At 41.9% G+C, this 25,236-nt stretch overlaps 2 protein-coding genes across 4 annotated transcripts in view; one reads left to right on the forward strand and one right to left on the reverse strand.

Moving 5' to 3' along the window:
- Positions 1-25,236, reverse strand: part of mcph1 (microcephalin 1) — a 363,873-nt gene that overhangs the window by 155,138 nt on the left and 183,499 nt on the right. The window lies entirely within an intron of this gene.
- Positions 1-25,236, forward strand: part of LOC121278144 (angiopoietin-2-like) — a 101,738-nt gene that overhangs the window by 48,564 nt on the left and 27,938 nt on the right. Inside the window, exons 6-7 of the mRNA XM_041188258.1 lie at positions 21,023-21,124; positions 23,334-23,500. Of these exons, the coding sequence (XP_041044192.1) occupies positions 21,023-21,124; positions 23,334-23,500 (269 nt within the window). The remainder of the gene's footprint in view (positions 1-21,022; positions 21,125-23,333; positions 23,501-25,236) is intronic.

A 25,236-nucleotide genomic window follows, 5' to 3' on the forward strand; every position in this document is an offset into this window, starting at 1 on the left:
TTCCAGTAAAGTCGACTCCGGTATATTAACAGTCAGTTTTGAGGATCCAGCAGAGTTGACTCCAGTAGATGAATAGTTGGTTTCGAGGTTCCAGTAGAGTTGAATTTGAGAGAGAGATCAGGATAACTGCAAAATGCCGATTTGAAGGGATAGTGTGTGTGGCTGTTGCTTCTGAGTCAAACTTCCAGTATTTGCTCTCTCTCAGAACACCCACCAACAGACAGACACCAGGGCAGCTTTCCAGCTCAATTTTAAGACATTCTTTGTATATTCCAAGTGGGAAGCAAATTCACAAATCTACCTGGGTATTGCTCACAGGATTTCTTGATGAGGTGATACTCATCTTCCATTATGTCCCATTGTCTGTACCGAAGGAAGCAATTAGTTTATGGATGTCTTTAGAAATACCTTGTCTGCCAACAGGGTGGGATTCCATTAGGGAGTCACCCTGCAGCAGAAGGTCCTAGTTGTAAAGTCCAATACGCAATTCAGTGTTTTACCTTCATTATCATGACATTCCTTTCATACAAACATACAAAATAGGAGCAGAAGCAGGCCATTCAACCCCTCAAGCCTGGTCTATCATTCAATAAGATCATGGCTGACCTGTTTGTGTTTCGAGTTGCAGATTCCCATCTGCCCCCAGTAACCTTTCATTTCCTTGCCTATTAAGGACTTCTGCCTTAAAGATATTCAGTGACCCCGCTTCCACTGCCATCTGAAGCACAGAGTTCCAAAGTCACGCAACCCTCAGAAAAGAATTTCTCCTAATTTCTGTCCTAAAGAGACAACTCCTAATTTAAAAACATTGCCTCCTATTTCTGAACTCACCCACATCCACCTTGTCAAGACCATTCAAGATCTTATAAACCTCAATCAATTCGCCCCTCACTCTTCTAAATTCCAGTGCAAACAAGCCGTCTGTCTAACCTTTCCTCATAAGACAACCCATTCATTCCAGGCATCGATCTAGTAAACCTTCGCTGAATCACCTCCAACGCATTTACCTCCTTAAATAAGGAGGTAAACTGCACACAATATTCAAGATGCGGTCTCACCAATGCCCTGTATAACTTAAGCACAACATCCTTACTTTTATGTTCAATTCCTCTCGTAATAAAGGATAGCATTCCATTAGTCTTCTTAACTTCTAGCTGTACCTGCATAATAATGTTTTACGACTCAAGCACTGGAACACCTAGATCCCTTTGAACCTCAGAATTCTGCAGCCGTTCTCCATTTAATTAATTCTCTGCTTTTTTATTCTTCTTGCCAAAGTGAACAATTTCACAATTTCCGACAATATACTCCATCTGCCAGATTTTCGTTCACTCACTCAACCTATCTATATCTGTCTGCAGCCTTCTTATGTCCTCTTCACAACATACTTTCCTACATATCTTTGTGTCGCCTGCAAATTTAGCTATCATGTCTTCACTCCCCTCATCTAAGTCATTGATATAAATTATAAGTTGAGGCCCCAGCACAGACACTGCGGGACTCCACTTGTCACATCCTGCCAATCAGAAAGAGACCCATTTTTGCATACTCTCTGCTTTCTGCCAGGCAATCTTCTATCCATGCTAATATGTTACCCCCTAAACCACGAGCTTTCATTTTCCGCAATAATCTTTGATGTGACACATTATCAAATGCCTCTGGAAATCCAAGTACAGCATGTTTCCTGGCTCCCCTTTATCCACAGCGCATGTTACTTCTTAAAAGAACACCAATAAATTTGTTAAACCTGATTTTTCTTTCACAAACCATGCTGACTCCTCCTGATTACCTTGAGTTTCTCTAAGTGCCCAGCTATAGCCTCCTTAATGATTGATTCTAACACCTTCCCCACAACAGACGTCAAGCTAACTGGCCTATGGTTTCCTGTTTTCTGCCTTGAATAGAAGGGGTTATATTTGCTACTTTTCGTCTGATGGAACCCTTTCAGAATCTGGGGAATTTGGAAAATTAATGCCAATGCATCTACTACCTCATTAGCCACCTCCCTGGGATGAAGTCCATTAGGACCCGGAAATTTGTCAGTCTGCAGCTCCATCAGTTTGCTCAGCACTGCTTCCCTAGTGATTTTAATTTCACCAAGTTCCTATCTCCCTTCCACCTCCTGATTTCCAGCTATTACTGGAATGTTTTTTGTATCCTCTATAGTAAAGACAGAAGCAAAATATCTGTTCATTTCATGCCCCATTTCCTTATTATCTACTATTAACTCCCTACTGTCACTTTCTAGGGGACCAACACTCACTTTACTTACTCTTTTCCTTTTTAAATACTCTTGCTGTCCGTTTTTATATTCCTAGCTAGCTTCCTCTCATACGCTAATTTCTTTTCCCTGATTAACATTTTAGCCATTCTCTGCTGTTCTTTATGTTCTGACCAATCATCCAATCTGCCACTCATTGTGCAGTTATCTGCTTTTTCCTTAAGTTTGATGCTTTCTTTAACTTCTTTAGTTAATGAAGGATGGTGGGTCCTCCCTTTAGAATATTTCTTTATAGTAGGAATATACTTATTCTGAGTATTCTGATATATCCCCTTAAATGTCTGCCACTGCTTCTCTGATGATCTATCCCCTAGCCAAGTGTCCCAGTTCACTTAAGCTAGTTCAGCTTTCATGCCCACAAAGTTGCCCTTATTTAAGTTTAAATACTAGTCTTGGACCCACTCTTGTCCCTTTCAAACTGGATGCAAAATTCAATCATATTGTGTTCACTATTACCTAGGGGTGCCTTCACTCTGAGGTCATTAGTTAATCCTGTCACATTACACAGTACTAAGTCTAATATAACCTGCTTTCTGGTTGGTTCCATAATGTGCTTCTCTAAAAAACTCTCAAAAGCATTCTATGAACTCCTCACCCAGGCTACTACTGACAGCCTGATTTTTCCAGTTTATAAGTAGATTGAAATCACCCAGGATTATTGCTGTCCCTTTCTCATAAGTGTCCAATATTTCTTCTTGTTCTACATTGTGGTTCCTGTTAGGAGGCTGTAGACCACTCCCACTGGAGACTTCTTTCCCCAACTATTCCTCATCTTCACCCAAACCGGTTCTACATACTGATCTGAACCAAGGTTATTTCTAACTATTGCAACAATTCCATCATTGATTAATGGTGCTACCCCTCCACCTTTACCTAGCTTCCTATTCTTCTTGAATATCATATACTCCTCAATATTTAGGACACAATCCTTATCATCCTACAGCCACCTCTCCGTAGTGCCTATCATGTCATATTTATCTACTTCAAGTGAGCTATCAATTCGTTTACTTTGTTATGAATGCTACGCCCATTCAGAGACAGAGCCTTTAGTTTTATCTTTCTATTATCTTTGTAACATCTAGTCTTGACTATTGGTGTATTCTTGGGTTTTATCTCTCTGTCCCTTCCTGCTATTCTAAGACCCTCATTTCCCATATTACTATTAAGGTCTCCTGCTTTGAATCTACCCCTTGATTTGCCACATCTACCAAAGCTTGATCCCTCACCCACCTTGTTTAGGTTAGAGCCCTCTCTACTTCCCGAGTTATATGATTTGCAAGAGCACACATCCCAGGATGATTAGCTATAGACTATCCCAATGTACAGCGCCCCCACTTTCCTCAATACTGGTGCCAGTGCCGCACAAACTGGAAGCACTGCCACACCAGTCTTTGAGCTACGCATTTATCTCTCTAATCTTATTTGCTCTATGCCAATTTGCATGTGGCTCAGGTAATAATCCAGAGATTATTACCTTTGCAGTTCTGCTCCTTAATTTGGTACCGAGCTTCTCATACTGACTATACAGAACCTCCTTCCTTGACCAGTCTATGTCACTGGTACTGACATGGACCATGACAACTGGATCCTCCCCCTCCCACTGCAGCCCCGAGGAGATGAACCAAACCCTAGCACCGGGCAGTCAACACAGCCTTCTGGGCTTTCGGTCTTTGCTGCAGAGAACAATGTCAATCCCCCTCACTATACTATCCGCTACTACCACTGCATTCCTGTTTGCTCCCCCTGCTTGAACGGCTTCCTATATCATGGTGCCATGGTCAGGCTGCTCATCCAACTTGCAGACCTTGCTTTTATCTACACATGGGTTGTGAGCACCTCAAAACTGTTTGATAATTGCAAATTCTGAAGTTCCTCCACTATTGCCTGCTCAGTCCCATTACCTGCCTCACTGACAGGGCTACCAACCTTTGAATATCTTTCTCCTTATCACAGTGTCGATTTTTGTCTGATTCTGGCCTTGGATGTTTCTTTCTGTGTTAAAGATTCTATGTAAATGCAAATTGCTGTAGTTATTTTTGGGTGCCTATTACCCAGCCCAAAAACTTGAAGGCATGAAATTATAGTAAAAGTTGATTTGCTTTGGCCATGTCACTCCAAGTTTTATTCACCTAGTTGATACTGGTATAGAGTCATAGAGTTATACAGCACAGAAACAGGCCCTTCGGCCCATCATGTCTGTGCCAGCCATCAAGCACTTGTCTATTCTAATCCCAATTTCCAGCACTTGGCCCATAGCCCTGTATGCTATGGCATTTCAAGTGCTCATCTAAATACTGCTTAAACGTTGTGAGGGTTCCTGCCTCCACCACCCCCTCAGGCAGTGTGTTCCAGATTCCAGCCACCCTTTGGGTGAAAAAATTTCTTCTTAAATCCCCTCTAAACTTCCTGTCCCTTACCTTAAAGTGATGCAAAACAAAAACAAAAACAGAATTACCTGGAAAAACTCAGCAGGTCTGGCAGCATCGGCGGAGAAGAAAAGAGTTGACATTTCGAGTCCTCATGACCCTTCGACAGAACTTGAGTTCGAGTCCAAGAAAGAGTTAAAATATAAGCTGGTTTAAGTTGTGTGTGTGGGGGGTGGAGAGAGAGAGAGAGAAGTGGAGTGGGGGTGTGGTTGTAGGGACAAACAAGCAGTGATAGAAGCAGATCATCAAAAGATGTCAACAACAATAGAACAAAAGAACACATAGGTGTTAAAGTTGGTGATATTATCTAAACAAATGTGCTAATTAAGAATGGAAGGCAGGGCACTCAAGGTATAGCTCTAGTGGGGGTGGAGAGAGCATAAAAGATTTTTTAAAATTTTTTTTAAAAATAGCGGAAATAGGTGGGAAAAGGAAAATCTATATAATTTATTGGAAAAAAAAAGGAAGGGGGAAACAGAAAGGGGGTGGGGATGGGGGAGGGAGCTCACGACCTAAAGTTGTTGAATTCAATATTCAGTCCGGAAGGCTGTAAAGTGCCTAGTCGGAAGATGAGGTGTTGTTCCTCCAGTTTGCGTTGGGCTTCACTGGAACAATGCAGCAAGCCAAGGACAGACATGTGGGCAAGAGAGCAGGGTGGAGTGTTAAAATGGCAAGCAACAGGGAGGTTTGGGTCATTCTTGCGGACAGACCGCAGGTGTTCTGCAAAGCGGTCGCCCAGTTTACGTTTGGTCTCTCCAATGTAGAGGAGACCACATTGGGAGCAACGAATGCAGTAGATTAAGTTGGGGGAAATGCAAGTGAAATGCTGCTTCACTTGAAAGGAGTGTTTGGGTCCTTGGACGGTGAGGAGAGAGGAAGTGAAGGGGCAGGTGTTGCATCTTTTGCGTGGGCATGGGGTGGTGCCATAGGAGGGGGTTGAGGAGTAGGGGGTGATGGAGGAGTGGACCAGGGTGTCCCGGAGGGAGCGATCCCTACGGAATGCCGATAGGGGGGGGTGAAGGGAAGATGTGTTTGGTGGTGGCATCATGCTGGAGTTGGCGGAAATGGCGGAGGATGATCCTTTGAATGCGGAGGCTGGTGGGGTGATAAGTGAGGACAAGGGGGACCCTATCATGTTTCTGGGAGGGAGGAGAAGGCGTGAGGGCGAATGAGGGCCCTGTCAACGACCGTGGGTGGAAAACCTCGGTTAAGGAAGAAGGACATGTCAGAGGAACTGTTTTTGAAGGTAGCATCATCGGAACAGATGCGCCGGAGGCGAAGGAACTGATACAATGGGATGGAGTCCTTACAGGAAGCGGGGTGTGAGGAGCTGTAGTCGAGATAGCTGTGGGAGTCAGTGGGTTTGTAATGGATATTGGTGGACAGTCTATCACCAGAGATTGAGACAGAGAGGTCAAGGAAGGGAAGGGAAGTGTCAGAGATGGACCACGTGAAAATGATGGAAGGGTGGAGATTGGAAGCAAAATTAATAAATTTTTCCAAGTCCCGACGAGAGCATGAAGCGGCACCGAAGTAATCATCGATGTACCAGAGAAAGAGTTGTGGAAGGTGGCTGGAGTAGGACTGGAACAAGGAATGTTCCACATACCCCATAAAGAGACAGGTATAGCTGGGGCCCATGCGGGTACCCATAGCCACACCTTTTATTTGGAGGAAGTGAGAGGAGTTGAAGGAGAAATTGTTCAGTGTGAGAACAAGTTCAGCCAGACGGAGGAGGGTAGTGGTGGATGGGGATTGTTCGGGCCTCTGTTCGAGGAAGAAGCTAAGGGCCCTCAGACCATCCTGGTGGGGGATGGAGGTGTAGAGGGATTGGATGTCCATGGTAAAGAGGAAGCGGTTGGGGCCAGGGAACTGGAAATTGTTGATGTGACGTAAGGTGTCAGAGGAATCACGGATGTAGATGGGAAGGGACTGGACAAGGGGAGAGAGAAGGGAGTCAAGATAACGAGAAATGAGTTCTGTGGGGCAGGAGCAAGCTGAGACGATCGGTCTACCGGGGCACTTCTGTTTGTGGATTTTGGGTAGGAGATAGAAGCGGGCCGTCCGAGGTTGGGCGACTATCAGGTTGGAAGCTGTGGGAGGGAGATCCCCAGAGGAGATGAAGTCAGTGACAGTCCTTGAAACAATGGCTTGATGTTCAGTGGTGGGGTCATGGTCCAGGGAGAGGTAGGAGGAAGTGTCTGCGAGTTGACGCTCAGCCTCCGCGAGGTAGAGGTCAGTGCGCCAGACAACAACAGCACCTTAAATTGATGCACCCTGGTTACTGACACCTCCACTAAGGGGAAATGTTTCTTCCCATCTATCCCCCTCATCATTTTGCATACCTCTATTAGGTCTCCCCTCAGCCTTTTCTGCTCTAAGGAAAACAACTCTAGCCTATCCAGTCTCTCTTGATAGCAGAAACATTCTAGCTCAGGGAACATCCTGGTGAATCTCCTCTGCACCCTCTCCTGTGCAATCTCATCCTTCCCATAGTGTGGTGACCGGAACTGCACACGGTACTCCAGTTGTGGTCTAACTAGCGGTTTATACAGCTCCAACATAACCTTTCTGCTCTTATATTCTATGCCTCAGCTAATAAAGGCAAGTATCCCATATGCCTTCTTAACCACCTTATCTACATGTGCTGCTGCCTTCAGGGATCAATGGACATGTACACCAAGATCCCTCTGATGCTCTGTAGTTCATGGGATCCTACCATTCATTGTGTATTCCCTTGCCGTGTTAGTCCTCCCAAAATGCATCACCTCTCACTTCTCAGGATTAAATTCCATTTGCCACTGCTCTGCCTATTTTAGCAGCCCATCTATGTCGTCCTGTAATCTGAGGCTTTCCTCCTCATTATTTACGGCACTGCCAATTTTTGTGTCATCTGTGAATTTACTGATCATACCTCCTATATTCACATCTAAATTATCAACGTACACTACAAACAGCAAGGGTCTCAGCACTGATCACTGTGGTACACCACTCGTCGCAGGCTTCCAATCGCAAAAACAACCTTTGACCATCACCCTCTGCCTCTAGCCACTAAGCCAATTTTGAATCTGATTTGCCTAATTGCCCTGGATCCCATGGGCTCTTACTTTCTTGACCATTCTCCCTTGCAGGACCTTGTCAAATGCTTTACTGAAGTCAATGTAGACTACATCAACTGCACTACCCTCATCTACACTACTAGTCACCTCTTCAATCAAATTTGTTAAAAATGATCTCCCCCTGACAAAGCCATGCTGACTATCCCTGATTAATCCCTGCCTCTCCAAGGAGACTAATCCTGTCCCTCAGAATTTTTCCAATAGTTTCCCTACCACTGTTGTTAGACTCACTTGCCTGTAATTACCTGGTTTAACCCTACTACCCTTATTGAATAATGGTACCACATTCACTGTCCTCCAGTCCTCTAGCACCTCTCCTGTGGCCAGAGAGGATTTGAAAATTAGTGCCAGGGCCCCTGCAATCTCCTCCCTTGCCTCACATAGCAGCTTGGGATACATCTCATCTGGGCCTGGGTATTTATCCACTTTTAAGCCTGCTAATACCTCCTCCCTTTCAATACTAATTTGTTCAAGTACATCACAGTTCCCCTCCTTGATTTCTACACCTACATCATCCTTCCCAGTGGTGAACACAAATGAAAAGTAATAACTTAAACCTCACCTATGTCCTCTGTCTCCACGCACAGATTGTCACTTTGGTCCCTAATGGACCCTACTCTTTTACCTGGTTATCCTCTTGCCCTTAATATATTTATAAAACACCTTGGGATTTTCCTTTATCTTGCTCGTTAGTGCTTTTTCATGCCCCCTCTTTACTCTCCTAATTACTTTTTAAAGTATCCCCCTACACTTTCTATACTCCTCTAGGCTTCTGCTATTTTCAGCCCTCTGTATCTGCCACAAGCCTCCATTTTTTTCCTCATCCAATCCTTTATATCCCTTGACATCCATAGTTCCCTGGACTCGTTGGTCCGACCCTTCAACTTTACAGGAGCATGTTGGCCCTGAACTCTCACTGTTTCCTTTTAGAATGACTCCCACTGGTCTGATGTAGACATTCCTACAAGTAGCTGCTCGCAGGCCAGATCCTGTCTTATCATATTGAAATCGGCCTTCCCCCAATTCAGGACCTTTATTTTCAGTCCATCTTTGTACTCTTCCATAATTACCTTAACTATTACAGAGCTTTGGTCACTATCCTCGAAATGATCCCCCACTGACACTTCTACAACTTGCCCGGCTTCATTCCCTAAGGTCAGGTACAGTACTGCCCCTTCTCCTGCAGGACTTTCTACGTGCTGGCTCAAAAAGCTCTCTTGGATGCACTTTAAGAATTCCGTCCCCTCTAAGCCTTTCACACTAAGACTATCCGAGTTAATATTGGGGAAGTTGAAATCCCTTACTATTATTACCCTACTATTTTTACACTTCTCTGAGAGTTGCCTGCACTGTTCTTGAGTGAGATGTACTCTGGGGCTTTCCTGACTATCTGCCTGCCTCCCTTCTTCTGACTGGTGGTCATCCAAACCCCCTCTGACTGCACTTCCTTAAGCTGCGGAGTGACCACATCTAAAAACGTGCTATCCACATAACCCTCAGCCTTGCGGATGCACCGGTGTATCTCCAGCTGACGCTCTAGCTCCAAAAGCCATTGCTCAATCTGGTCAAGCTGGTGGCATTTCCTGCACATATGGTCATCCAGACTGCAAGGAGTGTCTTAAGATTTCCCACATGCTGCAGGCCATACAATACATGGGACTGAGCTCCCTTGCCATACTTTTTGTTTTTAACAAAAAGGCTATTTCCTTAAATTTAAGCCACTTAGAAAACTATTTAGTTTTTCTTAAAAAAAAATGAGATTCTTATCTTCTGTAACGTAGCTTTAAAATGGAAAAAAATAACTTACCCACTTCCTACCAATCAGCTCTCTCCCTTGTCCTGACTTCACTCCTTTCAAATTCCAGCGCCGTCGAGTGTCTGGTTGAGAACCAGCTCCCTCACAGGTAAATTCCTTCTCGTTATACAGCCGCTCCGCTCTTTTTTGTTGTTTTACCATATTATTTATTTAATTTCCCCCTATCCTTAAGTTACTAATTTAATAATAATGAACAAATGATAGTTACTCAACTGCTAATTTAAATCTAAAACAAAGCTAAAAGCTGAAATACTCACCAGCCAATCATCTGCCTGCTCACCTGTGACGCCACTCTTTGTTTTTTCAGTGTTGGTTTGAATCGCTGTTTCCATATGGTATATATGTGGTGGTATCTGCTGGTTGAGTCAGACAATTTTTTTCCCCATATCGCTCTTATTATGTGATGAACACATATCTCAAATTGATTAACGGATGAGAAACTTCTGTTATGTGGAAACATTAGAGAAACAGGGATAGTCTGAAAAGGTGGTCGAAACAAATTCACTAATGACGTTCAAATGGAAACTGGATGCACGCATCAAAAAGGAAAATTTATAGGGCAACGTAGTTGAGTTGGGGTCAGGGGCACAGGGGGATGGATGGAGTGGTGCGGCTAACTGTGTTGCCCTCCTGAAGAGCCAACATAGCCACAATGGGCTGAATGGCCTCCTTCTTTGCTGTGGAGGATCTCCCAGGGTATTGTTATTGGTAAGTCTATTATTAAGGATGAGATTTCAGAATATTTGGAAGTGCATGGTAAAATTGGGCAAAGTCAGCATGGTTTCATCAAGGGGAGGTCATGCCTGACAAATCTGTTGGAATTCTTTGAGGAGGTAACGAGTAGGTTAGACAAAGGAGAGCCAATGGATGTTATCTACTTGGACTTCCAGAAGGCCTTTGACAAGGTGCCGCACAGGAGGCTGCTCAGTAAGATAAGAGCCCATGGCGTTAGAGGCAAGGTACTAGCATGGATAGAAGATTGACTGTCTGGCAGGAGGCAGAGAGTGGGGATAAGGGGGTCCTTCTCAGGATGATGGCTTGTGACTAGTGGAGTTCCGCAGGGGTCAGTATTGGGACCACAACTTTTCACTTTATACATTAATGATCTAGATGAAGGAACTGAGGGCATCCTGGCTAAGTTTGCAGATGATACAAAGATAGGCGGAGGGACAGGTAGTATTGAGGAGGTGGGGAGGTTGCAGAAGGATTTAGACAGGTTAGGAGAATGGGCAAAGAAGTGGCAGATGGAATACTACGTGGGGAAGTGTGAGGTCATGCACTTTGGTAGAAAGAATAGAGGCGTAGACTATTTTCTAAATGGGGAGAGACTTCAGAAGTCTGGAGTGCAAAGGGACTTGGGAGTCCTGGTCCAGGATTCTCTTAAGGTTAACTTGCAGGTTGATTTGGTAGCTAGGAAGGCAAATGTAATGTTGGCATTTATTTCGAGAGGACTGGAATATAAAAGCAGGGATGTGCTGCTCAGGCTTTATAAGGCTCTGGTCAGACCACATTTAGAATACTGTGAGCAGTTTTGGGCCCCGTATTTCAGGAAGGATCTGCTGGCCCTGGAGAGGGTCCAGAGGAGGTTCACGAGAATAATCCCAGGAATGAAAGTCGTAACATAGGAACGTTTGAGGACTCTGGGTCTATACTCGATGGAGTTTAGAAGGATGAGGGGGGATCTGATTGAAACTTCCAGAATACTGAAAGGCCTGGATAGAGTGGACGTGGGGAAGATGTTTCCATTAGTAGGAGAGACTAGGACCCCAGGTCACAGTCTCAGAGTAAAGGGAAGACCTTTTAGAACAGAGATGTGGAGAAACTTCTTTAGCCAGAGAGTGGTGAATCTATGGAATTCATTGCCACAGAAGGCTGTGGAGGCCAGGGCATTGAGTGTATTTAAGACTGAGATAGATAGGTTCTTGATTGGTAAGGGGATCAAAGGTTATGGGGAGAAGGCGGGAGAATGGGGTTGAGAAACTTATCAGCCATGATTGAATGGCAGAGCAGATTCGATGGGCCGAATGGCCTAATTTCTGCTCCTATGTCTTATGGTCTAAGTCAGATAATACTTTAATAAGAATGAGAGCATTATACCACGAGGTATTATTTTGTTGCTGGGATATGCACTTGTATGTCTTTGAGGCCATAATGCTGAACTGTTAAATAAATGCAACTCCAGGTCAATAGGAATTTAACTGCTATTTGATAAAGGAAATTCTCAGGTGTGAAGTGCTTGTGAACTTCAGATTTAAGCTGAATCTCAAGTGGCATTGCTCATGGTAAAAGAGTTTTTAAAATAGAATCTATTCTTCTGTTGTTGCACTTTCTGAAGTGAGTCATATTCAGGCGACAGATTAAACTTTCATTAAGGAAATAGGCAACTAATTAAGAGGGTGACTCCATTTTCTGTTGCTGAAGAGTATATTTCATGATTGCCTCGATTGCTTCATACCTTTTGTTATTAGGTACAAATTTTCATTAGATAGGATCTAATGATGGGTAGAAATTGCATGTGTTACTTTTTTTTTTTGAGTATTACTAACTCGCAGGGCTACCACAACATAGTTCATGGAATGAGGTGTGAGGAGTACAAGCCCAAGTAATATCTGTCAAAATAATTTGATTGAGATAACATTTTAAAAAATAATTGATATCTGTCCCATATTAATTTTTTGATTTTTGACCTAAATGAATCCTGGCTGTCATTCAGACATGTTACTTGGTATTCCACCCCTATTCAGTTGCAATTGGTTATTGTTCCTTGAATATAAAATTTAAGCCAGTCTGATGCACTTCCAAAACAAAAATCTGCACATAAAAGGCTGCAATATCTAAGGTGTGACAGCAACAGAAATAATATACTATTTAGGCAACAAATACAAAGCACAGAATTTTGAGATAACGCAGCTGCCCTTGAAGGGCAAATATCTAATGATGCTGTGAATACCAGATTGAAAAACTGTTCTATGCTATCTGCTCAAATAATCTGAGGATGTCAAGTTTCTCCCTGCTGTACAGCATGAAGATTCACGGAAGCAGATGAAAAGTGCTTGACAACAATCAATCCAGGAGAAGGACGGAAGTGGTGGATTTAAAAAAAAATTAAATATAATTTCAAATTTTGAGTTATAATGGTCAAGACATGAAGTAACCTTGAATGTCTTTAAAGTGATAGAGATTGCTGAGGAGAATGAGCATAGAATAGCAGCATTAGAGATCGAGACAAATAATTCTTTATCCGGAGGAAAGTATGCTCCTGGAAGCAAAGTTCAATGTATTTCAAATGAAAGGCCCTGAGACGTACACAAGAAATCAGTGGATAAGATGCCACTCAGATGAACGCATGCTTAAAAGGATACTACACTTGATGCTCAAATTTATGTAAACTGACCAGCTGACAGTACTAAATCTGTCCTATAATGAGCAAACATCAGCAGCACTTTCTAAGGCAATAGGATATCTCTTCCTTCTCTGGGATATTTCAACTCAAAATGTGTGTAAAACAAATCTTTGACCTTCACAATCCTGTTTTGTGCAGGGTTTTGTAGGCCCAATAAATCATCTTTTGACTGCTTGATATAGCAATTAATAGGTCATTCAAAGTTGATGTGAGAAAGCTGTAGGAAACCTGGATGCCTAAGGGCCTACATTCCTACATTACAGTGGCAGAATAAGGAGGCCCATCGTAGTTGGATGCAACAGCCTTTGATAAAAAAAATATAGTCTGCAATCAGAAAGAAACCATGAGTCAATGAAAATGGCAGTTTGGAGAAAACAAAATTTCAATGGAGCAGCATTTTGCAAAGGAGTAATCAACTGACCATGATTCTGCGAGGGCTATATTGAATTATTTAGATTAGATAGAAGTGAAAAAGGCTTTGATCCTTAAGTGGTGTGCTGAAGTATGATAACATAAGATAAAAACAAAAAAACTGCGGATGCTGGAAATCCAAAACAAAAACAGAATTACCTGGAAAAACTCAGCAGGTCTGGCAGCATCGGCGGAGAAGAAAAGAGTTGACATTTCGAGTCCTCATGACCCTTCGACAGAACTTGCGTTCGAGTCCAAGAAAGAGTTGAAATATAAGCTGGTTTAAGGTGTTGGGGGGGGGGGTGGGGGGGGGGGGGTGGTGGGGGGGGAAGAGAGAGAGAGAGAGAGGTGGAGGGGGGGGTGTGGTTGTAGGGACAAACATGCAGTGATAGAAGCAGATCATCAAAAGATGTCAACAACAATGGAACAAAAGAACACATAGGTGTTAAAGTTGGTGATATTATCTAAACGAATGTGCTAATTAAGAATGGATGGTAGGGCGCTCAAGGTATAGCTCTAGTGGGGGTGGAGGGAGCATAAAAGATTTTAAAATATTTAAAAATAATGGAAATAGGTGGGAAAAGAAAAATCTATATAATTTATTGGAAAAAAAAGGAAGGGGGAAACAGAAAGGGGGTGGGGATGGAGGAGGGAGCTCAAGACCTAAAGTTGTTGAATTCAATATTCTGTCCGGAAGGTTGTAAAGTGCCTAGTCGGAAGATGAGGTGTTGTTCCTCCAGTTTGCGTTGGGCTTCACTAGAACAATGCAGCAAGCCAAGGACAGACATGTGGGCAAGAGAGCAGGGTGGAGTGTTAAAATGGCAAGCGACAGGGAGGTTTGGGTCATTCTTGCGGACAGACCTCTACATTGGAGAGACCAAACGTAAACTGGGCGACCGCTTTGCAGAACACCTGCGGTCTGTCCGCAAGAATGACCCAAACCTCCTTGTTGCTTGCCATTTTAACAATCCACCCTGCTCTCTTGCCCACATGTCTGTCCTTGGATTGCTGCATTGTTCCAGTGAAGCCCAACGCAAACTGGAGGAACACCTCATCTTCCAACTAGGCACTTTACAACCTTCCGGACTGAATATTGAATTCAACAACTTTAGGTCTTGAGCTCCCTCCTCCATCCCCACCCCCTTTCTGTTTCCCCCTTCCTTTTTTTCCCAATAAATTATATAGATTTTTCTTTTCCCACCTATTTCCATTATTTTTAAATATTTTAAAATCGTTTATGCTCCCTCCACTCCCACTAGAGCTATACCTTGAGTGCCCTACCATCCATTCTTAATTAGCACATTCGTTTAGATAATATCACCAACTTTAACACCTATGTGTTCTTTTGTTCTATTGTTGTTGACATCTTTTGATGATCTGCTTCTATCACTGCTTGTTTGTCCCTACAACCACAGCCCCCTCCACTTCTCTCTCCCTCTCTCTCCGCCCTCCCCACACACCTTAAACCAGCTTATATTTCAACTCTTTCTTGGACTCGAACTCAAGTTCTGTCAAAGGGTCATGAGGACTCGAAACGTCAACTCTTTTCTTCTCCGCCGATGCTGCCAGACCTGCTGAGTTTTTCCAGGTAATTCTGTTTTTGTTTATGATAATATAAGGCTCACTGATGTGGGAATGGTTCCAGCTCATTTTATTTTAGTACTTTACTCTTCTGCTGATTCAGCACTGGTAATATAATTAAATTATGATAATAGGCAAACCAACCATATGTGTATTATTTTCTTTACTGATTTAGAATGTTGGTGTACAGTGTACTGGAAAGAGGAATGCATTATAAATAAGGCTAGTTTCAGAGATGAGAGAAAAGACACAATGGCCCATAACTTCCATTAGTTTCAACAGATTATTTGAAATGCCCAAATGATAAATGCACTACAGCTTGTAAAATTGAGCTTATTCAGTTCAGGAAGATTCCAGACTCATGTTTTGGGCTAAGACGTGTAAACCAATTTCACTAGGAGGAATGAAGGGAGTGGCAATCACAGATGGTTTGCCATTATGCTCCTTTTTACTTACCCAGGTTGGGAGCTACAGTTTCTCAGTCGATCTTCTGACTTGGACCTGTGTAGTGTAGCAGCTCCAGACTCCTTCCAGTGCAGCGCAGCTGCGTCAGCGGGGGAAGTGAAACCACATCCCCATTTTACGGCACTGGCTGCCCTAAAGCGGGTGTTTAAGAGTCTCAGCCAATTCTACAAGCCAGGGAGAAGATAAATGTATAAGGCAAGTGGGTGAGATATGAGGGTGGTCAGGGGGGTGCGGTTGGGTGGTCAGGGGCGTGTCGGGGTATCGAGAGGGCAATCGGGGGGGGTCAGGATGGTAGTCAGAGGGTGGGGGTGTAGTCGGGGGATTGGGATGATGGCAATTGGGGAGGGACGAGGGGTAGTCGGGGGGGAGGGAATTTGGAGGGGTGGGGGTGTTGTCAGGGGTTGGGGGTGTAGTCAAGGGGGTGGGGTGCAGTTGCGGGGGTAGTCTGGGAGGGGTCCAGTAGGGGTGTCAGAACCATAGTCACCCAGGAGTTAGAAGTGATTTTAATCTTTCTAACTGTTCCTTGGTAACTATTCTGCTCACAGAGAGTTGGAAGCATCCGAAATCTCTGATGTAAATCTGAGCTTCAGATGGTTCCAGGTGCAGGGTAATTGTCTATTGGAGTTTAAACTTCCAGGGCAGTCCCTGCGTGGGGACTTCCAGGGCATCCCCCAACATATCTTCTGAGGTACGAACCTCCCACCACCACCCCCCACCACTCCTCGGGTAAACTGACGATCTGGGCAATTATGTATGCAAAGATACTACAAATATCGAACAAAGCTGATGCTACTGACAATTAAAATTAATGCCAAAATGACACACATTTAGGATATTAAGAGCAGTGGCAGAAGGAAGAATTGGGAAGTAAATCATAAACTTGCTGAGACGACAATATGTAGTGCGTTGAATAGTCATACTTTTCAATATTTACTAATAAATACTTAAGTGACAGAAAAATCTTTAGTTCAGTACACACTAACAAACATGTAGAATTCCATCCACACAAATTTACTGGAGACAAATTCTTTGGGTTCCAATGGCAAACAGAGAAAATCCAGTGAGATGTGGCAAAATGCTTTGTTGAACTGAAGAAAGCCCATGGGCATAAAAGATTCTGGAACAATGCTGAAGTTAGAAATCAATAGAAAATGACTCTGTCACAGAGATTTGGGCACGTAAGGAGCTCAAATTTACACCAATGTTTGGCAGCTCAACCATGGTGGGGGGGAACAATAATCTTGAATCCACACCTATTCATGCTTATACTCCAGATAGGTCATGAGTGAACAATCAAGACTGTCCACTCCCTTCATTCCTCCTAGTGAAATTGGTTTATAAATCTTAGCCCAAAAATTGAGTCTGGAATCTTCCTGAACTGAATAAGCTCAATGTTACAACCTGTGGTGCATTTATCATTTGGACATTTCAAATAATCTGTTGAAACTAATAAAAATTACACATTAATGTCTTAAAAATGTTAAAAATACATGTTAACATCTAAACCTTAAGCACTATTTTTAAAATAATAAAGTGATTATTCAACAAGGTGTTTTTTACTTATTAATTTACTCCTTGGCTATAACTTATCTGTTCTAAAATGCTCTCTTAAAAATGATTTCATAATTCATCAATCTTTTTTTCCCAGGACCTTCTCAAGTGAACACTACTGCTAACAGGTTACTGGAGTCTACTCAAATTTGTGTTGTGTATAATTGTTAAACTGGAGTGCCAGACTCCTTTGGAGCAGTTTAATTCTGATTAATGGTTCGTCAAAACAAGAAAGAGTGAATTAGACAAGTGTATCTGAAACTGGGGAGGATGTGATTATTTTATTGGGAGGTACAGGAAGGATGCTAGTTGCAGTGACCAGCAGGTAAATATTGATTTCCTTCATTGGTGGAGCTGTACTAATTCCCTAGACATTTAAGCTGTTTCGTGCTCTGTTCTCGTCAAAACTTCCCTCAAAACAGTTCCAGCTTACAGGTACAGTTGATTCAACATTCTTCAGTTTAAGTGGGTTTTGTTCAAATTTAATTAGCTGTCTACCACCTGGGCTGTGCCTCTGTGCAACATAGTTTTCTCCTTGGAAGTCTCAGGAGCCCAAAGTCTCCACTGCCATGGAGAAATATATGAATAGCAAGTTCATGTCCCCCAGCTTTGCTTTAAAATGCTCTTCAAAGGTTCTTAGCCTCTCAGTTTTGCAGCTTTGTGGAGCATTGGGAATATTTTTGCTGATTCTTTGGGCAAAGTCAGCTGCGAGATGAAAGAGGAATATTACGCTGAATTTTTGTATTGGAGTCAGGTCAGATGTTAAAATTTAAAGCACCTGAATCCCAACCCACCCAGTTCTCTGCTTTCTGGATGTGGGGCAAGGAGCAGGCAACCAACCTGCTGCCAGGAGGTGGGTTGATATTTTAATATTTTAAAAAAGCTGGTAGCCTTTGATTTAACCTGCTGTGCAGATTGTATAGTGGGTGGCTGGGTTTCCCAGGCCTTGGAATACCTAGCAGCTAAAGTGAGGTGAGGACAGTTTTGGGGAGAAGTTAAGTGCTGTAATACCACTGTTTGTGGGTCAGGAGGAGCAGGATTACATCTCCCTCAGCCCTGCAAGCTTCCTTTAACACAGAGAACCCCAGGGTTGAGGATCCGGACCTTCCACCCGGATTGGGAATCTCTACCAATGATGTCATAGATTGGACCTACAGTCCTGTGGACCGTTCCGATGTTCTCCAATTCAAAATGGAAGCCAAGTCCGCCAATCAGGCTGACTTCTGAGTGGGGAAACCGTCAATGACAAAAAAAAATGATGTGGAATTCGGGAAACTCAGACTTCTGGGTTTCTCGTCCAAAACTCCTTCCCTCCCCCCATCGTCTACGTAAGCTGCATGTTAATATCTGGGCCTTTGTGTTGAAATATCAGTTAATAAAATGCCAACTGCTATTACCAGCAGAAGCAGAGTAATGGAGGTGACACTGCTGGAAATTTATAATTATAAACTAACTTACATTTTGCATCAGTGAGGTCCCCTCCATTACGAGAGATAATCAACGTTCTACGAACTTAGTCATGGAGTGCAACTCAATTCTAAAAACCTCTTAATTCAAGTGAGAAGCAGATGTGATTCACTCTATCATTATTTCATTGATAAACAACTTGTGTTTCTTTTGGGGGGCTTATCTTTTAGTCCTTTTAAGGCCCTCAGATGGATTATTTTTCTATTGAGAATGTTTTATTATTTAGAAAAAACATTGCACCACTTCACTAAACTGTCAAAACAAAACTAGCACTGGGTACTGGGAACTTAGTTGCTAAAAATGGTAGACAGTTGATTGCAAAATTCAAAGAGTTTTCTCAAACAAGTAGGCACCAAATCACATACTGTACTTTCCAGCCAAGTACAATATTGACATGGTGTGATTCCAAATGGTCAGAAGCACTTGCCAGAACATCTGCAATTAGATTGATGATTATCAAGGAGCAAAGTAATCCTTTTGGAAGGACATATAAACTGTGATTTAGCAGAACAAACATCTGTCTTAAAAGTTCAGCTTAGCTGCATTGAATTATTTTTACTCAATTTAAGAAGGTGATCCATCAAAACTGTACATTTTCACAAGATGACAAAATAATTACAGTCCAGGAAAGCTACTTGGCTCCTTTTGATTCATCCACTCAGAGATTCTAATGCTATCCAATTGTAACAATCTAACGTTGTTTCATCCACGATTTGAATGTATCTGCTAAAACAGTGTTATCAGAAAGTTTATTACAATTGTTGATTATTTTGTATGAAGAATTATTTCCTGATGTCTGTCCAAAATTTATCCTTTCTAGTTGGAACTTGTGTCTCCTTGTTGTCCTCAAGCCTACCCTCATAATCTGATCCACGATATTGGGGATCATTGCTTTTCTCAGTACTACTTCCAAGGTTGAATTTTAACAACTTTGTAACAACTAATAACTTTGGCAAATTTAGTGAAAAGTTCTTATTCAGCAAAGTTTCATAATATAAGATGAAAATGTGAACACTCGTTGCTTAAGATGCTCTGTTGTTTAGGTCTATTAGAGAAGTTTTTCAGTTAACACAAATATTTTACAAGAAACATAGAAAAACCTGCCTTTATATAACATCTTTCATGTCCTCTGGACTTTCCAATAAAATACCTTTGACATATTGTCACTGTTGCAATATAGGAAGCATAGCAATTTGCACATACCAAACTGCCACAAACCGCAATGTGATAATAACCAGATAATATGCATTAGTTATGTTGGTTAAGGAATAAGTATTGGCCAGGACATCAATAACTCCCCCGCTGTTCTTCTAATTAATGCCATGGGATCTTTCATGTCTGCTCAATTAAGTAGACTGGGCCTTGGATTCAACAACTCATCCAAAAGCTCCTCTGACAGCACAATGCTCGTTCAATAAGCACAGGAGTGTCAGCCTAGATATTTGTGCTCAAATCTCTGGGTTCAATTTTATGTTATTTAACAAATCAACTTCAATTACACAGAGAGACTGGAGAAGTGGGGGTTGTTTTCCTCAGAGCAGAGATGTTATGGGGAGACTTAATAGAGTAAATAAGGAGAAATAATTTTCAGTGACAGAGGGTAAGTAACCAGAGGACACGTATTTTAAAGAATTGGCGAACAACCCAGAGATGAGATGAGAAGCAATGCTTTTGCATAGTGAGTTTAGACTATCAGAGATCTAATGCCTGAAAGAATGGTGAAAGCAGATTCACTATTAACTTTCAAAAGAAAATTGGCTGAATACTTGAAGGGGAAGCATTTATAGGGCTATGGGAAAGGGCAGGGTAGTGAGAGTAATTGATAGTTCATTCAAAGAGCCGGCACAGGCATTATGAGCCAAATGGCTTCCTTCTGCGTTGTATCGTTCTGTGATTCTATAGTTGAACAGTGGTAAAGTCAATCTCCTTTTATAAATGAGCCCTTGTTATATGTGTGTCCAATGTTGATTTAATTTAAACAGAAATGTACATATCAGTGCTATTAATTAGCATTTCAATAAACTAATAGCAGATAGGTGAAATTTGCTTACAATTTGCACTTAAGGAAGTAGCCCAACAGTCCAATTCCAGATTTTGTTCTTAATCTGGATTATGAATGAGATATAAAAAGACTGAGGGAAACATATTACAAACATTTCATCAAATCAGTGCAAGTCTGCAACTTGTACTGGAAGCAATTTGAGGCAATGAATTAATAGCATCAGATCAGGTGTAAAATGCAAGCAAAATACTGTGATGTTGGAAACCTGAAATTAAAAACAGAAAGTGCTAGAAATATTCAGCAGGTCTGGCAGCATCTGTACAGAGAGGAACAGTATTAACATTTCAGCACATTTGGTCAAGCCTGATTTTCCAAAAGCATGTTGGCACCTTTTCCCTAAATTGCCCAGCAACAATACAAATGGATGCTAAATGGAAAGTTTCCCAAGAAGCTAAGAACTGCTTGAAGTCAATTGAGATATATTCATTGTTTTACAATAGGCATTTTGTGATATGGAATCCAATGGAGGAGGATGGACTGTAGTACAACGTCGTCAAGACGGCAAAATGGATTTTCAGCGCTCATGGAAAGAATACAAAACAGTAAGAACTTTTCCAAACAACCTTAGTGCAATAGACCCTCCTATCTTCTCAGATCTGGATTCAAATTTGGCCCAGACTGAGCAAAGATGATAATTGAAAGATTAGTAAAATCAACAGCAGATGGGTGACTCCAATCCATCAAACCAAACTTGGCAATAATCTGTAAATTTCGCTCAGGCTGGCCACTATAATGGCCATGTGGGAAATGGACATTTTACACTTGTATACTGGGATTTCTCTCTTCTGAGATTATTATAGAGAAAGTTTTGTTTTGTCTATATGCATTTAGGAATAGAAGAGAATATCAGTCCCATATGGACTCAGCTCCATCCTTGAGGTAATGTCATCGCTGTGAATCATCCATCCCTACCACCATTCCCCTGCCCCCCAACCACCACTGGGAAAGAGCTGTAGCAATTTAGGTGCATTCTTTAAAAAATATCCTTTGTCCTCGGGGGGGTGGGGCGGGGGGGATAATCAGGTGAGTCCCAAATCCTCAAACACACCCTCTAATTGTGTAATATTGTGAATCAAATCCTCTCATAAAATCACAGTTTCCATTCTGTGCGTCATTACACCACCCACCTCACGCACCCATCTCCCCTTTTCCTCACTCACCCTCAGTGTGCTGGCACAGAGAACTGACACTCATTAGGAGTGACCAGAAGGTGACTAGGAGAGGGGAAAGGTCTGGAGAGTTAGAAACCTGGGCGACTCAGTTAGAGGGGGTTTGGTGGGAAACTGAGATTGGAACAGGGTGGCGTGAGAGGGGGTGGGGAGACTGAGTTGCAACAAGAGTGGGGAGCAGGGGTATAAAGACGGAAAGAGAACCACCAACAGGCTGGGCTATCAGTTAATCACAGTTAATATTTTTGGAGAAACCTGCTACAAAAATATGAAAGATTATAACTAATGAATTATTTCAAAACAACAGGTGTGAAATGTTCTCAGCTCTAATGATTAATTATTTTAAAATAATAATTTCAAAAGGAATTGGATTACAGATATCTAAGTACCAGGGATGTTTGAAGCATTTGCTTACCTTTATGCCCTTAGTTAGCTTTTAATTTCTCTAAGGATTTGTTTTCAAAATTGCCTTTGTTGTCTACAAGTGTTTCAGAGTCCTGTATAAAAACTAAATGGCCTCAATTCATGCTAAATTGCCTCACGAATAGTTGCTCTTCTTCTATACAATTGAGATCAATTAAATCTATGCTATCAGGACTATTTCTATCCTTCACCTCTTGAAGGTGCTTACTTGTGCAGGAATGTAGCTCAACAGATACAACAGCTCTCCCAGACCTCATTCAAATGGCATTTTGTTATATGTGTGATAAAATAGGGCCAGCCTATTAGACTACCAAATAGTCACAGTAAAGCCTAATCTTGTCTTCACCAGATGTGCATTATCTAGCAGTGGTCACTGAATAGTGATCAAAAACAGGAATTTTTCTGCTTCTTATTCCAGGGGAAGGAAGCCAACTGCAGTCTCCTCCAGACTAATTAACTTAGCACAGGCTAGAAACCAAACTTGAGACCTTGCTCTTCTAAAGGGCTTAGTAACATTTTGGGAAGTACATTTAACCACTTTTATATTGGGGAACTCATTATGGTAACCGACTTTCAAAGAGTTCTGTGGTTGTCCGAGCTGGCGCTCCAACACACTACGAAGATGCTTCCACATAGTGAGATTCTATTGCAACTGTGCCACCAGACAGAGCTGGCTTGTATGGGCTGGATGCCCATAGGTGGAGAAGGAAGGAAATTGTAACATTGCTCATCACCTTTTAGCTGGTAACAAAGCAGCATTGTCGCATACTATCTCTGTGACTTCACAGCTGGGAAAAGATGCATGATGGGAAAACCACAGGGGAAAAAATATCCAAAATAAAACTAGGGGAAAATATCAATAAATGATCTGTTATTGGTATAATTTCTTAAAAGTAGTGTTAGATTAAAACCCACAGTTCAACATAATGTTCAAATGTAATACTGCAAGAAATCTTTTTCATTTAGAAAAGAACAGTGCAATCTTATAAACTAGGCCCTATTACTTTAGTAAATAGGGAGAAGGCAGAAAAGTATGGCTCACTTTTACAGTTTCTTTGTGCTTCTGAAATTTCCAAATAACACACTGAAAATGTTGAACATTCATTCATGACAAATGCTCAAAAACATATTGCACTAAGAGAAAGTAATTTCTTTATAGGGGTTTGGTGATCCTGCTGGGGAATACTGGTTGGGAAATGAATTTACTCATCAACTAACCAATCAGAAGACCTATGTCCTTCGTATCCAAATGCGAGACTGGGAAGCGAATGAAGGTTTTTCATTGTACAATCAATTCTACTTGGATAGTGAAACACAGAAGTACAGGTAGGTATTTCAGAAACAGTTCTTTTCAAGAAGATATGGGCTGAATTTCTGTTAGGGTTCAGAGGCGTGGTTTAAATGCCTGAAAGGCCACACTTAGTATTTTTTGGAGGAAATCCGATTTTCATCCTCTTTTCCAACCCAGTGTCATTTTTCTCTGGCGTTTTGCGGTTTGAGAATACCTGGTGTGCAAAACACACACCCGCCCAGAGGTTGGGTTCCCCAATTTAAATCGGGGATTAAAAAAAATCAGATTTCCTCTTGCACACCATTTTCGTCTGCTGGTGAGGGGTTTTGGAAACCCACTGAAAGCATGCCAGGTTTGAGAGTTCATGAAGAAAATAGAAAACCTGCTGAGGTGTCTGGAACATACTGAAAGGTAAATATAAGCATTTTCACACCTTCAAATGTTGCTATTAGGTGCTGTATTGTAATGTAGGTTTGTTTTTACGCAGTGATTCATCATAGGGATATGTTTCAAAGGTAAGTTGACTCTTACATTGACCACCCTTGTTAATTTGTTCACATACATTGCAGTGCATTTCCAATGGAAAATGCACCATAATGCAGTGAAAAATGTATCATAATGCCCCGTCAGCCTGTGCTGTCATATTTTCTATTGTGATTTAAATGGCTTTGTCTGATTAAAACAAAAGCCTAGTTTTGACATTTGGAAAAAATCTTATCATCTGCTTTCCTACACTAATTGACAGGCACTCTGCTTTGAAAATTAAATGAGCACCTTCCCTGAGATTAGTCTATTGTATGGACAGCTGTGGCCATTATTAATGCTTCACTGAGTTTCAAGTGCTAATGGATTTAAGCAAAGTACATCTTCTGCTCAATTAAGAATGAATGACAGTTTCAAGAAGTTGTAAAAACACTTTGTCCCTTTGATATGGTTTCTAATTTGTTGGCACAAGATAGTCGGATGAGACATGGATTTTACACATGAAATTGCATTTTTTTCAGCATCAGTGATATGCAGGCTTTTATTAGATAGAGAGAGGTTCATTTTCAATAATAGTGCATGAAATCAGTAGTGTACATGACGCATAATGGACAATTTGTTATGGAGGACATATGGGGGGCATAGAGATGGAATGGGTGATCTGAGGGGACATGGAGGGTGCATGGGTGCTTAGGGATAGCATGGAATGGCATGAGTGATCTTAAGTGTCATGGGCTGGCATGGGAGGTGGGTGGAGGTGAGGGGTGATGTTTAAGGGGGCTTTAAACACTGTTAGGAGCTGGGATACTATTTTGGAGAACTGAGGCGGGTCTTCTAATCCACCTCACTCCTCCCATCGTGTTTCATGGCTCACAAACTGCACTTTGAACTCAAGCCCATTGTAAAAAGACAAAAATGGTATGTCAACTCACACCTAGGTCGGGTGTGCAGCTTGCAAGCTACAAAAATGCACAGGTTGGGTTTTCCTGAGCCCAAGGGAAGAGTCAGCCCTATGTTTCAAAACATGGAGACTACCATATTTTTAGTCTGAAATTAAAATTTCACTATTTACGTGCATATCCTGCAGATTTGTCTCATATATGAAATTGTGGACTAATACCTTGCAATAAGAAATAGTTCCAAGTATTTTAATCAGTGAAGTGGATACCTATAAAGTTAACTGTAACATTTGAATATTGTGAATTCTTAGCTCCAAATTGGAAATCTGGTTTTGGATAGGAAAGCAAGGTGGAGGAGAAAAATGATATGAGCTTCATTTTTCATTTAA

This window comes from Carcharodon carcharias, chromosome 5, assembly GCF_017639515.1.
Source record: "Carcharodon carcharias isolate sCarCar2 chromosome 5, sCarCar2.pri, whole genome shotgun sequence".
Lineage (NCBI taxonomy): Eukaryota > Metazoa > Chordata > Chondrichthyes > Lamniformes > Lamnidae > Carcharodon > Carcharodon carcharias.